General features: G+C 45.3%; 1 protein-coding gene across 2 annotated transcripts in view; it reads left to right on the plus strand.

The window, feature by feature from the left end:
- Positions 1 to 2,827: 2,827 nt before the first annotated feature.
- Positions 2,828 to 16,645, plus strand: part of CABLES1 (Cdk5 and Abl enzyme substrate 1) — a 153,638-nt gene continuing 139,820 nt past the window's right edge. For both annotated transcript variants that reach the window (XM_043975127.1, XM_043975128.1), the window contains exon 1: positions 2,828 to 4,133. In XM_043975127.1, the coding sequence (XP_043831062.1) occupies positions 3,247 to 4,133 (887 nt within the window). In that variant the 5' untranslated portion in view covers positions 2,828 to 3,246. The remainder of the gene's footprint in view (positions 4,134 to 16,645) is intronic.

The raw sequence follows: 16,645 nt of genomic DNA on the forward strand, positions 1-16,645 counted from the left end.
TATTTAACCCTAATCCCCAACCATTTTTTAAAGCAAAAGAGCCTTTTCTTTTCTCCCTTTATCCTGTTGGTGGCACAGTGGGTAGAGCACTGGCCTGAAGTTGGGAGGACTAGAGTTCAAATCTCACCTCAGATACTTACTAGCTGTGTGACCCTGGGCAAGTCATTTAACCTGGATTGCCTTAAAACATCCAGGGCCATCGCCAGTCTTCCCAATATGTATCTTGCCAATAGATCCAGATAGCTCTGGAGGAAAGAGTGAGGCTGATGACTTAAATCCAATTCATTGCAAGTCATGACATCACCCTGATATCATGGTCCTCTTTGAAAAAGGACAAACAACAACAACCCCCAGAAACATCCTTTGGGGCTGCTTATGTATCTACCAGTGTGAATAAATGAGACAGATGTTTAAATTAAAATGGAAACTGGCAAGCTTGAGGCTAATAAGCAAAAGAGTTAAACTCATTTACTTAATAATTCTGTGACCTTGCATTTGATGGCCAGTGGTCATGTAAATTAAGTTAACTGTAATAAGCACCTCAAAGATGTCAAGGTAGTTACTTAAGCAGAGTAATTGAATTCCTGACCAAACTGCACAGATCATGGTCACCTGTGCATGGGGTCAGTCTGCTTAGGCAAGGGGAAAAGAGACTTCACTTTCCTTATTGTTTAATTTTTGTTTTCTTTTTAGCACACACACAAAATTGGCAAAAAAAAATTTCTTTTTAAGAAGCATTGTCTTTTATTTGTCTACAACCCGTGACCCTGGGTGCGCCACGTGGAATGTACTGTTTGTCTTGGGCAAATGTAACTTGAAGCCACACTCCTTGTTGGCTGCTGGTTTCAGGGCTGATGGTATATTCCTTCTCCATTACTCAGTTTACTTTCCTGAACTTGAAATGGAGTGGAATTTCAATGTAAAGTGACCGATTAGCTGCAGGGCTCAATTTAAGCCTTTCATTAAATTTAATCCCTGATCTCAAACCACTTTGTTTCTAGGAAAAGTATAGTGAGGTTTCTTGAATGTCACAAAGTTCAACCGAGTAAACCAGAAAAACTCAGCAGCTTGCCAGCCTTTTTGTAAGTCATCCATATCCTATCAAAAGTGTAACTATACATCTTCAGCTTCTGAACGATGTCCCCTGCAATCAAACTAATGCATCAGGTGGAATTTGCTGCCTTTAGACAGAGCACTCAAGATTTCTTAAGAAAACTCCAAAGAGGGCATGAACTGGATGAATTCTATCCCACTTGTACTTCTCCACTGGTGTTTGTGACTAGCAAAGGACCTTACAATCAGGAAGCACACAAAAAGGGACTGAGTGAATGGATCTCATTTCAGTGACAAAAAGTAGTCTTACTGCTCTTGTCTCTGACACCAGCATTGTCACTCACTTCACCTTTGAATTGGTTTCTTCTTATATAAATTGGAGATGATAATCCTATCTCAGAATTCTTTGAGAAAAGCAACTACATAAAAGTTAGCTTTGGGGGGGGAAAGACTGCATGGTATAGTGGTAAGGGAATATGGATTTGGTGTTTGGGACACATATTTAAGCCCCAGCTCTAGCATATATTTCCATAATGACAGTTACTTAACTTGAGTGAGGTGACAGTTTCCAGAAAGGTATCAGAGGATATTTTATGGCAATCCTTAAAGAAGGGAGAAAAGAACATTAGCAGGCTGTAAAGAGGCCCAAGCTTTATTCGGTCCAGGTCCTGAGCTCCAGAGATATGAAAAATGCTAATTTTTTTCATTCAGTGGGAATTTGTAAATGAACTCAGCCTTTGTTTTGACTTATTATGCATTCCTAAGATATGCACTTACCTAAAAGCTCCATCCACCAAGGCCCAGATGAGTCTTTTATTCAATCTTTCATAAACTGGGATAACTGATCACACGATAAAAAAGGGGTGGGGGTGACTCATTCAATTGCCTAAGGGGGGGGGTCAGGGATGCTTAGCTGCCACCTGTAGGCTCACAATTTTTAGAGCTGGAAGAGACTTTAGAAACCAACCCTTTCATTATATAGAAGAGGAAGTCTCAGGATTTAAGGAAATGGCTTTTCCAAGGCCACACAAGATACAACAGCAAGGGCAGGATTTGAAATCTTGACTTCAAATCTAGTGCTCTTTCCACCATTATCTGTCAAAGTCCTGGAATTTAACTGTCTCTCCGCCCCCCCCCCCCCCTTTGGAGGATTGTATCCAAGTAGAGCATAAATGAATCTTTGACAGTTAATTCTATCACTTAGCCATTCTCTTAACCCAAAACTCTCATACCACTGAAAGCGATTTTTACTTATGTGTACACTTTCTAATGCTCCACAGAACTCTAATTAAGATATACGCTTAGACAAACCCACCTGGATTATTTTGTGCTTCGATCTAATGCTGTGAATTTCTCACCTGGAGGAGAGTGAGAGAGGGAGAAGGGAGAGTGAGGGAGAGAGGGAAGGAGGGAGAGAGAGGGAGAGAGAGGAAGAGGGAATGAGAGGGAGGGAGGGAGAGAGAGACAGAGACTGCGAGAGACAGAGAGTGAGAGGCAGAGACACACACAGAGAGACAGACAGACAGAGAGAGGCAGAAAGAGACAGAGAGAGGCAGAGACAGAGAGACAGGAGTCAGAGGGAGGAGAGAGGAGGCTGTCCAAACTTCCCGCCCCCTTCGCAGACAAGTCCCCCCCCCCCCGCGCTCTCTCTCTCTCTCTCTCTCTCTCTCTCTCTCTCTCTCTCTCTCTCTCTCCTCCTCCTCTTCCTCCCCCCCGCCCCCAAGCCGGTCGCTGGCTGCAGCTTTGTTTTCTTCCCAGGTTTCATTTCCCACACGTGATACTGTGTTATTGCAAAGAGCGCTTCGTAGCGTTAGCGCAGGGCGAGTGCACCTATAAATACTAATAACATCGGCCAAAGAGAGAAGAGGGAGCGAGGCGAGAGGAGAGAGAGCGAGAGCAAAAGGACGAGGAGGGAAGGAGGGTTGAGGGAGCGAGAAAAAGCGCACCCGCAAGTCCCTCGGAGGAGGGCCCCCCACCCGCCCCTCCGTGCACCCAGGGCCAGAGCGGGGCAGAGGGAGGCTCGCATGCCATGCCACGCGGGGGGCCGGAGCGCGGTAGCTGCGGCCGCGCACGCTGCTGCTGCTGCTGCCGCCGCCGCCGCCGCCGCTGCTGCCGCCGGCCCCGGTCTTCCTTCCCCAGCTTAGCCCTTCCGCGCCTCCTCGTTATATCGGGGCATCGCTGAAAACGGAGACAATGGCGGCGGCGGCAGCTGCAGCGGCCACCACCGCCACCCCCACCAGCAGCAGCAGTAGCAGCAGCAGCAGCAAGAGCACCAGCAGCGGCGGCGGAGGCGCTCCCGCCGACGCCAGCCCCCGTGGCAGCGGCGGCACAGGCACGGGCGCGGGGCAGCAGCAGCAGCAGCAGCCGCAGCCCGAGCCCCCCAGGAAGCAGCGCATGGACCCGCGGCGCCGGCAGGCTGCCCTCTCCTTCCTCACCAATATCTCTCTGGACGGACGGCCCCCGCTGCAGAGCGAGGACTGGGGCAGCGGCGAGGAGAGCGGGGCGGTCAAGTCCGGGACAGGAGGCGCCGCGGGAGGCGGCGGAGGCGGCGGCGGAGTCCGGGCTCGGCTCAGCCTGCTCTCGGCGGCCGACAAGGGCAGCTTTTACCCGCCCGCGGCGGCAGCGGCAGCGGCGGTGGCAGCTGGAGGGACTGCCTGTGCGCTGCTGCAGCAGCAGCAGCTGGGCTGCTATCCCACCGCAGCAGCGCCCTACTGCGGGGGTGCCCGGGTTCCGATGAGCCCCCTGAGTGTAGACCGGGCATCGGGGGAACAGTCTCAGGCCAGCCGGCAGCCACCTCCCCCTCCACTCCAGCAGCTTCAGCTGCAGCAGCAGCGTGACGGCCCCGGGGAGGGAGGGGAGGAGGAGTTGGAGGAAGACGATGCCTTTGCCCCGGTGCAGGTGCCGGCAGCCACTTTCTTGGGCTCCGGGACACCGGGGGGTGGGAGCGGCAGCCGGAGCCGTCTCAACTCCTTCACTCAGGGAATCCTGCCCATCTCCTTCTCCAGACCCACCTCGCAGAACTATTGCTGTCTTGAGCAGTCGGGGCAGGTGGGCGCCTTCGAGCAGCTGCAGAGGTCCCGGTGAGTACCCGGGGAGGGGGGGCGTCACACACTTTACATCCTCCTCCACCCCTGCTTACCCCGGGGGCTGAAGTCCTGGGTCCTCTTGCACATTTTAACATCCTCCTCTCTCCTGCACCTAGAGCACCGTGCCTATGCTGACTCTCAGGGATGGAGTCCCGGGTCTTCTCTCCATTCCCTGTGGGATCCTTGCACACTTTGACATCCTCTTGTCTCCTGCACCAAGAGCACGGAGCCCATGCGGACTCTCTGGGCTGGAGTCCTGGGTCTCCTCCCTATTCCCCGTGGGATCCTTGCTTTTTGTGTTTTGTTTGGCCCAAGTGCTGAAACTCTGTGTGCACGTGGAAAAACAAGGAGGGGGGGAGAGGGTGTGTGCATAAAACATGCATATAACAGGAGCACCAAATACATAGAACATGAGGGCTCATGCAACATGGATGGAGTGGTTGGATGATCTCATTTAAAAAAAAAAAAGCTTACACCAAAATCTTCCATCACAAGAGGGAGATCACTAACTTCCTGAAATCCCATCCAGAATGTGAGAGGCACCCTCCCCACGTTCTCAGACTTGGCAGGGCTGGAAGTGGAACAGACAAAAAGTTGGCTTCCTAAAACCTCCCTGCCCCCCCACCCCTCACCCTTTGTGCATGTGTATGAGGAAATCTAAATCTTGTTGCAAAAATACTTTGAAATTCTCCCAACAGGTCTCTGCATATGAAGCTTTCACATGTCACGTTCAGACTCTTAGCTCTCTCCCATCTATTTGCCCATATTTGTTTTTGCTTTTTCTAAGAAGTTGTCCTTAGCAAGTATACTCCCAATGGTCCCATGCTAGTGGGAAAACCCTTCAGGGCTTTACCTAGAAATGTTGCTGTAGAAGCAGTTGGGCAAGTATAGGTTCAGGTAGAAATGTATTCCTAGAAGCCCATTAGGATTTACAGTGAAAATGTAAAATATTGGGCATGGCAGTACCTTTGTTTATTACCTAGGTAACCACTGAAGCATGTCAAAGGCATGTAGAGCCTTGTGCATCTTGTTCTTTGGCACATGGTGATGAAAACGAGGAGGTGAGATGGGAAGGGAATGCTGGTAGAAGACAAGGATCTGGAAGGAGCTGCCAGTTGTATCTGAATGCTCTTCTGATCTGTTTCTGTATCGGGGCCTCTGTACCAACCATTGCCACTTACAGAATCCTAAGCCACTGGAGGAATAAGTTGCTACTTTGTCAAAACTCCACTTGAGTTGAATGGACACAGACACAACCTTTTGTCCCAGTGACCCAAAAGGGGGCCTGAAAGCCCATTCTTTTGCAGCATCATTCTGAGCCAGGTGGGAAGGCAGCCTACCAGAAAATTAACCCATCTATCCCAGCCTGCAAAATGGGAAAAGAGTGGAGCTTTGGCAGAATTTTTTTTGTTGTTTTATTGTTTATCCTCAGATGGTCGAAATCAGTCAATTGAGGGGGATCATTCTAATACTATAGGGCTCGGCATTTAGAATCAGAGAGAACTCATTTCGAGACTGAAGTGTGTGTTTTACCTAAAGACTAAAGAGTGAGGCCAGGCAGCCTTACGGATGCAGTCGTGAATTAGTAAGGGCGAGCCCAAAGTGTGACAGCCCCAAACAGAAATCTCTTCATAGAGCAGGAATCTCCCCATTAGCTGGATGAGTGCAGAGAGAAGTGCACACTCAGCGGTTTCTTGGCAGCTCAGACGTCACCACTTGACCTGATAGTGACTGCAAACTCTGTGAGGCGATAGGGTAATGACAGGCATTCTAAAGACCCTGCTGGCCCAAATAAACTGTGTCAGGCCACAGAGGTTATCTTGTTTCTCTTGATAGAAGCAGGTGAATTTCAAGTGCTTAAAGCTACAGGGAAAGCAAGAAGTCGAGTTTCTTCAGAAGAAATTATTTGCCTCATGTTTCTTACTCTTGCAAATTTCAGTCTGGAAATACCAATCATCATTCTGCCTATTTATCATTGTAATCCAAAGTAAGGTTTCCTTAGGATGAAGTCACTGGTCTTATATTTCTGAGGTTTGTTGGTTTTTCTCCTGAATTTTTTTGAGAGATGAACAAGTGAATATGAGGTGACTTGATCTCAGACGTTGCAGGAAATTGTCTTATACTTTTACACAATCAACATCTAGCATGTTGTTCTGAAATCTCATCCTAATAACTGAAAGGAATTAGGACTGCACCGAGGTAAGAGATAGGATCAGTGATTTTCCTTAGTGTAGGAAAACTCATTGGTCATAACTTCCTTGGACATGCATGTGAACATTTCCTCTGCTTACAGTCTTACAGGGAGATACCTAGAGTACTGAGTGTAATTGACTTTCCTAGAGTCAGTATATATCAGGGGCAGTTCATATCCACCTTGTCTTGTCTGTCCTTGGCAGAATGCCATTAAATTGAATGTGGCAGGGGGCTTTGATTGGATAAAATTCTGCAATTCAAAGATTTTTTTTTATCTTCAGGAATAGATTGGCAGAGTTACTTGATCCCAAGTTGTAGAACCTAATAAACTTGAACTGCCCCAGGAGGTTTCCATGGGTCTTTTTAGGGTAGAGTATGGGAAGAGTGCTCCAATAAAGGAAAAAACTTTGTTAGATTTTTGTCTCTTATGAACAGCATCTTGATAACACTTGTCATAAACTTGAATAAATGAAGTAGGAATCCACTTGCCCTGGAGTCTAAGACTGGTAATGTGTTGGATTTAAAGAATATGGATCTTTTTTTTGGTAGAGTATCTCATTTTAAGAAAAACACATGCTTTGCTCAACTTAATAGTTATCATTCTGAAAAGTTGTGTATAAAATGGTTTTTTAAAAATAATTGTAATCATATTTCTTAAAGACTAAGAGAAGTTGCTGTTAAGGCAAGGGAAGAAGCATTTAACAAGGGGCTAGAAGGGTGGGTCGATATTCCAGGGTACAATGGCACTTGCTCACTCTCTCTCTCTCTCTTTCTCTCTCTCTCTCTCTCTCTCTCTCTCTCTCTCTCTCTCTCTCTCTTTAAAACACACACACACACACACACACACACACATTTTTTTTGGCTGAAGGTCATTTATTGATCTTCTAACACCCCTCATAATTATCGTTAGTCTTGTTACATTGGGAAATATTATGGGGAAATGGGACAGATAGAAGAAGGCCTATTCTGGAGATGGTACATTGGCATCACCCCCACTGTTTCTCAGGGTGAACCTTTAGAGCAACAAGGCCAAACAGATGGCTAGTTGGAGAAATATTTTCTTCCCACTGGCCATGCAAGAATCTTTTTTTTTTTTTTTGGTGGGGCAATGATGGTTAAGTGACTTGCCCAGGGTCACACAGCTAGTATGTGTCAAGTGTCTGAGGTTGGATTTGAACTCAGGTACTCCTGAATCCAGGGCCGGTGCTTTATCCACTGTGCCACCTAGCTGCCCCCCATGCAAGAATCTTACCAATTTTTATGGGTCCTGAAAGAAGTTTTTCAATTTTTTTCCTCACATACAAAATGAAATAAAGGATTTGGGGGCAATTATAGTCATTTTGGGGGCTTCTAGTACACATTTAACTCTACTTTTATCTGATATGATTAGGAAATCTAAAGTGAAAGCATTTCCCCCCATTTTGAGATAATGATTTTGTCTATTTTTTCTGTGAAGATTTATTGTCTCACTGAGGTGTGTGTGTGTGTGGGGGGGGGTATCGGTGAGGAGGCAGCCAGACTTTGTGCAAGGCTTATTTCTTTTTTTTCCCCTTCAACTTAGATAATTCTGTTGACTTTAGATTTTCTAAACCAGTGTTGTCAAACAAATAGAAATGGGGCCACTAAATGTTGCATAAGGATTATTGCAGCCTCATAGTGACATAGAAAACCCCATGTTAACATCATCTGTATTCTATTGTGTTTTTTTTTTTTGCAGGGCAGTGAGGGTTAAGTGACTTGCCCAGGGTCACACAGCTAGTAAGTGTTGTGTCTGAGATTGGATTTGAACTCAGGTACTCCTGAATCCAGGGCCGATGCTCTATCCACTGCACCACTTAGCTGCCCCTTCTATTTTATTTTTATTTGTTAAATGTTTCCCAATTACATTTTCAACCAGTTGTCTCTGAATGCACCACTGCACCTGTTCTCTTAGCAGCGGGCCATACTCAAAGCAGACATCCCAGGTGCCATATTGTATATATCCTTTGCTAGAAGACAGGCACCTCTCCTTGGCAAGGCCACAGAATTAGCCCCATGTCTTAGACACTGAACGTGCTCAATTAATATTTCTTGATTGTTGGCAAATGCTTCTTCATCATTGTTTGTGTTTTGTTTTGTTTTGTTTTGTTTTGCGGGGCAATGATGGTTAAGTGACTTGCCTAGGGTCACACAGCTAGTAAGTGTCAAGTGTCTGAGGCCGGATTTGAACTCAGGTCCTCCTGAATCCAGGGCTTGTGCTTTATCCACTGTGCCACCTAGCTGCCCCTGTGCTCTGTTTATAAAACCTGTTTGCAAATGCTCTGTATTAACAATGCTGTTTTTTAAAATTCCTGTTTAATTTTTTACATTCATGCATGGGGGAGGGCGTGGTGTGGATCGAGAGGGAAAGGACATTTAGCAAGCTTCTCCAACATTGCTTCCCCTTTGCCCGTCTCCAGTTTCTTCTAGTTTGTTTGCAAATCTCTGTGGTATCCAGAGTTAGAGTTCTGGTGATCCGGAAGCCTGGCACTGACTGGGTTTTAAGCAACAGGAAGGCTTAGATTTTGTGATTCGCTTTGTAGGCTAGAACACCCGAGGAGGAAAGCCAACAGAGATGCCTTCTTCTGACCCGGCATGATGGGGAAGAATACACGTGGCTGTCACATTTAGAGGATTGTTGGGAGACAATGAGAGTAAATGGATAAAGTAATTGTCAAAGTTTGTTGTGAGAGTGTATGTGTGCTTGTGTTTTAAATATGTTTAGTAGCAATGTCTGGTGGGCAGGTAGGTGGTACAGTAGATAAGAGTATGGAACCTGGAGTCAGGAAGACCTGAGTTCAAACCCAGCCTCAGATATTTACTAGCTGTGTGACCCTGAGGAAGTCACTTAGCCCTGTTTGCCTCAGTTTTCTCATCTGGAAAATGAGCTGGAAAAGGAAATGATAAACCACTCCAGTATCAATGCCATGAAAACCCCAAATAGGGTCACAAAGACTTGGACACGACTGAAAAGACTGAATGACCCAGCAACAGCTGGTGATTGCTTTTGGTCACTCTGGTACCTACAGCTTGCATGGGACAATTGCCTCTGTTCAAACCAGTGCACTTCAATACAGGTCACCTTCTACCATATGGTTGGGCCAGAACAGGCAGAGTCTACATTCAGTTCTGGAGGATTCCCACAATGCTGGGCAAGACAATGCAAAGACATATTTTTGGAGATGTTCCCAATAATTTAAAAAAATATAAAAATGCTGTTTCAGTTAATTTTGCCCAAATTCATTCTGTCTGTTGGGTGGCAACGTTTTATAGGGAGTGGAAAGGACATTGGATTAGAAATCAGAAGATTTGGATGGATTCTCATGCACGCTTTTCTGTGATCTCGAGCCAGTGAACTAAACTCTCTGAGTGTTAACTTACTCATCTATAAAATAAGAAAGCTGCGCCACATAATTCCTAAAGCCCCTTCTGTCTCTAGAATTGGGTATTTTTCATTTTGGATTCTCCAGGTGGAAACACTGGGGGCATCTTTACAGGTGGATTTTGTTGTATCTTTACAGTATATTAAAATGTGGGATGATTTATCTGATCAACCCATTCCTCGCCTGTCGCCATTGAGCACAGAGCAGGGTTCTGAGGGCGTGACACAAATCAGCACACAGGGAAAACCAGCCCAGAGTGAGGGCTGTCAAAGAACTATGGGGATGCTATATAGAATATTGGGGTTGGGGTAGGACTTGTGATAGAATATGGTCATATGAATCAGAAGAATTGCTTGTCTCCTTAATGTTTGACAGAAGCCAAGAATCTAAACCTCTCCAGGTATCAGTTATAAATTATAAATAGCTGTTGTTAAGTAGCACTTAATGTTCAGTGAGAGTGGAAAGAGATCCTGGAGTCAGAGGATTTGAGTTCAACTTCTACCCGTGATGTGATACTGGGTAAGCCAATACCTCTCTGGCTCACAACTTCCTCATCCGGAAAATGAGGGTATTGGACTGTGTGAGATCTCCGGTCCCTTCCAGCTTCAGACCTGTGATTCTCAAAACAAACCCATGAAGTTGGGACTACAGGTGTTATTCCAGTTTTGCAGAGGAGGAAACTGAGTCTCAGAGAAGGTAAAATGATTTGTTCCTGGTCATGTGGAGGCAGGAACTGGACCCAGGGTTTTCCTGGCTTCTGAGTTCTGCTTTTCATTCTACTGACCCTTTTTCTGAATCTCAAAAGGCTATGAGGTGGGTAAGGGACTTTGAGCTCCTCCTCCATAAAGTAAAAATAAGCTATTGTTTAGTCATTTAAGTCACTTTGAACTGGAAGAACTGGAGTAGTGGTTTTGCTTTGAAAGAGCTGAGGAAAAAGGGCAGTTAGGTGGTGCAGTAGATAAAGCACTGGCTCTGAATTCAGGAGGACCTGAGTTCAAATCCAACCTGACACTTGACACTTACTAGCTGTGTGACCCTGGGCAAGTCACTTAACCCTCATTGCCCCACCAAAAAAAAAAAACCCCAAACCATTCCAGGGTATTCAATAACTAATTTTCCTTCCTTTCCCCTGTAAGTATTTCAGCCTCATATTTCCCATTTTACCCTTTCATTCTCCGAGCCCCCAGGGGCCCCAATCTTATAAGATTACCCAAAGGGAAGGAAACACATCAGAAGCTTATCTATTACTGGCTAATGCCCAGCAACAGCCTGTTCAGGTGTGACCTTTTGCCCTTCTCTTCCTAAGGAAGAGGGGGCCAGCCATGCCCATCTCTGTTACTGCTAATCCCATTTCATCCGAGGGTACCATGACAATTCCTGAGTGAGGGATATTTGTTCCATAGATGGCATCCCCTTCCCTACCCCCTCAGAAAATCATGATGGCCAGAGAGGGCTCTGGGGTAGGAGGCCGTCAGAGCAAACTGGGGGGTCAGATCGTTTCCCATGTGCCTTTTGAGTTAGCTTTGGTGGTAGAACCCTTACCTGGGAATTATGGCATCTGATCTGTAGGGCTGGCCAGCTCTGTCACTGCCTCCCCAACTGAGTGACACTGAGCAATCTGCTTGAATCTCCCTGCCCTCCCAGTTTCCAGGGCTGTATAAATGGGAGTTATTCTTCTTTGAACAGACACATCTCCTCTTTACACAGGCTTCATAGCTTGTTGGACTGGATGGAGTTCCCCATTTCATAAGAAAGCTACCTGGCTGGCCGGGCCAAGGGGCAGACTTGTGAGGGGGGAGATGACACAGTTACAGAGACAACAGAGAAGCCTTTCATCATTACCCTGGCCCATAGTGTTCTCTCCCTCCTTTGTACCCCTGTTGTACTTATGTGACCCTTAGCACACACTCCTCTGTTATATGGATTGGTCTTTTCTCACCAACTATGTAAATTCCTTAAGGAATTTTTAAATTCAGATTCTTATATTTTCCATTTCCTACGACAGTGTACATAGTAGTAAATGCCCAATAAGTGTTCATTACTTGCAAGTTCAATTTATTGTACTCAAATGAGAATCTCTTTAGGCAGCTAGGCAGCCCTATGGCTAGAATGTTGGACCTCTAGTCAGGAAGACCTGAGTTTGGTTCCATATTTATTCACTAGCTTTGTGACCCTGGGCAAGTTACATAACCACTGCCTGACTCAGTTTCCTCACCTGTAAAATGGGGATAATCATAGTACCTACTTCACAGGGTTATTCCAAGGCTCAAATGAGATAACATTTGTAAAACATATACAAATAAAGTCTGAGCCTCAAGTAGAGTATTAAGTAATCACTCTACCCCAAAGAGATTATTATTAAGATTCTTATTAATAAAATCGGACTTGAGCTCCTGTTTACATGTATAAAGAGATTTGTACACATTAAAGTACTATATATTAGCTATTATGATGTCTTTGTAGTAAATAAAAATGGGGGTAGACAGACATCCAAAAAAGAAAAGTACCTATTTGTACAAAAATATTTATAGCAGCTCTTTTTTTTTTTTTTTGGTGGCAAAGAATTGGAAACTGAGAGGATGCCCATCCATTAGGGAATGGCTAAACAAGTTGTGGCATTGTGCTATAAGAAATGACAAGCAGAATGATTTCAGAAAAACCTGGAAAGACTTACATGAACTGATGTATAGTGCAGTGAGCAGAACCAGGAGAATGTTATACACAGTAACAGCAATATTGTCTGATGAAGAACTGTGAATGAAGTAGCTATTCTCAGCAATAACAATGATGCAAGACAATCCCAAAGGACTAATGATGAAGCATACTAATCCACCTCCAGAGAAAGAACTGATATTGATGGAACACAGACTGAAGCATCCTTCCTTCCTTCCTTTCCTCCCTTCCTCCCTCCCTTCCTCCCTCCCTTCCTCCCTCCCTTCCTCCCTCCCTTCCTTCCTTCCTTCCTTCCTTCCTTCCTTCCTTCCTTCCTTCCTTCCTTCCTTCCTTCCTTCCTTCCTTCCTTCCTTCCTTCCTTCCTTCCTTCCTCCCTCCCTCCCTCCCTCCCTTCCTTTCTTATTCAAGTCTTATACAAAATGAAAATAATATGGAAATGTTTTTTATAATTGCACATGTATAACCTATATCTGATTGCTTACTGCCTCAGGGAGTTAGGGAGGGATAGAATTTGGAACTCAAAATTTTAAATAAAAATGTTTTGTTTTGTTTTTTTAAATGGGGGTAGAGTAAGGGATAGGCAAGGAAGGTATCCCCTGATTGATTTGCTAATAAGGGAAACAGTGAAGTTCAGAGATGTGTACCACTGATCCTTTGGAAGCTTCCTTCTTCCCTACATCAGTGTCTCCCCTCTGGCCTTCTTAACTAGCTCACATCATCTAGCTCACAACAACCACCCCCCCACCCCCAACACACACACACACACAGTAACACCCTATTGTTCCTGAGCTGCCATAGCTCAGGGTCTGTTGCCAGCCCTATACTTCTCCCTCAGGACCCTGCTCTGGTCTCTGTGACTGTAGGTAATTATGGGTTAATCAGATAAAATTAACCGTCCTTAGTGGTTAGCTAGCCAACTCCTCTATTTGCTCTCCCAGGCTGGTTGAAGGACCTCACCCTCCCCTCTTCACAGTTGTGGGGAGTAAGGCTAATCCCGAGAATACCAGGCCTGGGCATCTGCCCAGCAACATCAGCAAAGCTTGCTCTGGAAGCTGTACAGAGAGCAGGCTGGCCACACTCTGGCCACAGGAGGCAGCCTGGGCAGGACTGGTCCGGGCTTACAAAGGATATTGTCACTCACAGGATTTAGAGAAGAGAGGTTGGCAATTTGCTAGTCTGGATGTGTCCTTCCCTCCCAGCCCCCAGTTTTGCAGATGAGAAAACTGAGGCCCAGAGATGTGATGAGCTTGTCTAAGAACACAGAGGTAGTAAAGAGTGGGTTCTCTGCCTCACTTCCTCTGCACCAGCCTGCACCAACCAGGCTGCATGTTTGTTGTTGTTCAGACTTGTCTACTCTTTGTGACCCCCTTTTTGGGTTTTTCTTTACAAGGATATAGAAGTGGTTTGCCATTTCCTTCTCCAGCTCATTCTGCAGATGGGGAAACTGAGGCAAACAGGGTTAAGTGACTTGCCCAGGGTCAAAACAGCTCGTAAGTATCTGAGGCTGGATTTGAACCCAGCTGTTCCAGGCCCCATATTCTATCTGCCACACCCCTAGCTGCCCCTGGGCCACATGTTTGCTTTGATGCATATTTTGTTGTGATTTGTTTAGAACATAGGCACGTGGAACTGTTTTCATTTTGCTTTTCTGTCCTCAGCCCTTGGCACTGTGCCTTGAGCATATTAAGTACTTATTGGATCAGGTGAACCATATGGGTATGGGATCCATACAGAGTCCAAAGTCTAGAGCTGGGAAAAGGGCATGTAGAGGTAGCACGAGGTGGAGCCGGGATTCTAGTCCAGCTCTTCCTTTAACTTTCATATCCAGGGTCCTTTCCATTGGTTCTTACTTTGCCTCTAAATCCAGGCTTCTTTGTACTGCATCAGAGATGCCTGCTTGCATTTTGTGATTTGCTCTGTAAGTCTGCTTCCTGGAGAGGTAGGAAGCCAGTGAAGATTCCTCCTAACAGAGCATCCCTTTGCTAGGCAAGCTTGGGATCCAGAGGGTTTCTCTCCTCAAACTCTGTAAGACATGCCCAATCAGACCTAACCAAAAGAATGCTGTGTTTACGCTCATTATTTTCCTTTCAAAGGTCCCAGGGAGACCTTGGACACTGCTTCATCCATCTCCGAACCTCAGGGCTAGAAGGTACTTTCTGGGGTTCCTTTCCTCAGCTGTGGAGACTTGAGGCTAACCAGATCTTTTGCTTGCCTCCTAATCTATCATGGGACATAGTGACAATTAAGTGACAGTGGATTGAGTGATGGACTTGGAGTCAGGAAGACCTGAGTTGAATCCTGTCTCAGACTCTTGTTTAATAGCTTGTTAACACAAGGTCAAGTTACTTAACTTATCTCAGCCTCAGTTTTCTCATCTGTAGAATGGGCGTCGTAACAATACCTGTCTCACAGGGTTGTTCCGAGACTCAAATGAGATAATACATGCAAAGTGCTTTGTGAATCGTAAAATACACACCAGCTGTTATTATTACATGTTGGCCTAGATCTGAATAATGGTGTTTGGAATTTAGAAAGGGAACTTCCAAAATTTTTCATTCCCCTTTCTCCCCCTTTTAGCTCTTTATTTACTACGGCTAAAGCCCAATTTGTTCTACCACTGACCTTTCTCTTTTATTTCAAACCTCTTTGGTCATGGAGTTTAGAAATCATCTCCTACTTCAGTGCCTGACACACAGTAAGAGCTTCATACATGTTTACTGATGGATTAGTTCTGTATGCAGTGGTGCTCTAACATGCAACCCTACCCACCCCACCCCAATTCTGTTTTGTTGGGGGTTTTTAAAGCCTCCTCGAACATGGGGGTTTTCTAGTTTTCTGTGTTTGCAAGTAGAGTAATTGCATACTAGTTTATATTTAACAAGGTTATCATTAGTGCGGCTTGGGGTTAACTGCTGCTCATTTAGGCACCAAAGAGATAAAAGCATGCAGAGACCCATGTGCAAAAGGCAACAGTTTAGGACTTAAGACATAATTATGTGAGCACATGAAAAGGCTCAGCTCCACCCCTCACTTAAAAGCTAGGGTATACTTAGAGCAAAGTTGAGTTTTACATTACATCAACAGAAAAGGATTAATAAAATTCACCAGGACCATGAGGAGTTCAAGAATTAGACAAGGCCACGAAGTGCCCTGTCCTTATTGACTCCATTATTTATTCAGCATAATGAACATCTGGGTAGAGGAAAGGAAAAGGGGTGAGGGGAAAGGAAGGATGCTAGCAAATGCTTGTTTTTATATGGGTTTTAAGTGGAATTTTTAAAGTATTACAAAAGGCAAAGTCTCAAAAAGCCACTTTGCTTGGGAACAAAGATATGTGTGTTTCAGGCCAAGTACTTTATTTGTAATGGAAGTATATAGTTCTCATCATTTTCTGGCCTCCCTGGGTTGGGGCCTCTTGAGAAAGGTTAAATAAATGGAATAAAGGATAAAGAAATGGGCAGAATCAACTATCTGCTGGTAGATGTCAGATAGCTCTCCTAACTCTCAGGTTCTTCAGCCACCTAGGCTAAAGCTGCTCCCCTCTCCCCCCCAAAAAAGAAGGGGGAGGAGAGAGACAAGGCAAAGTAAAGGGCTGGGCACCATTCCTCCCTATAACCTCAGCCAACCATTCTTGGGCTGCAGATCATAAAACATTAGAGGCAGAAAAAGACTCTAATCCCACCTTCTCGTTGTATAGGTGAGGAAGTCAAGTCAGGACCCGGAGAAGTATTGAATTGCCTTAGCAAATTAGGAGCAGTTAAGACTAGAACCTAGTATCTAGTTAAAGTAAGAGAACTGCAAAAGAAGCAAGGAACCTGAATGTGGGCCCCCTAATGCCCTGGGTCTAATCTTCGTTGTCCACTACGTCGTTGCTGGAAATTATCTGCCTTTGGTTATAAAAATGTTATGCTGTATTGTCAGTGGCTCATCCACCTGTTTGTGCCTGTATATCTTTGTGTAAATCCTGATCAGTGTAAATGATTGATCCCCTGAAGAGTTTGCCTGATAGGAATTCTTGCTGTCTATTTCCATTGGGCTGGAACCAATAACCCTATTTTACATATAATTATAACTACACGTAGTACAAATTGGAATAGACCCTACCACTTTGGGGGATTCATTATTCCCATTCATTGTTCTTGCTAAAAAGGACACAGCCTGTAGCTTTAGTTAAATGTAAGTGAACAGAGGAGTGACCAGTTCTAAGTGGTGACTGTTGTGTCTTCATTTCCCAATTCA

This window comes from Dromiciops gliroides, chromosome 1, assembly GCF_019393635.1.
Source record: "Dromiciops gliroides isolate mDroGli1 chromosome 1, mDroGli1.pri, whole genome shotgun sequence".
Classification (NCBI taxonomy): domain Eukaryota; kingdom Metazoa; phylum Chordata; class Mammalia; order Microbiotheria; family Microbiotheriidae; genus Dromiciops; species Dromiciops gliroides.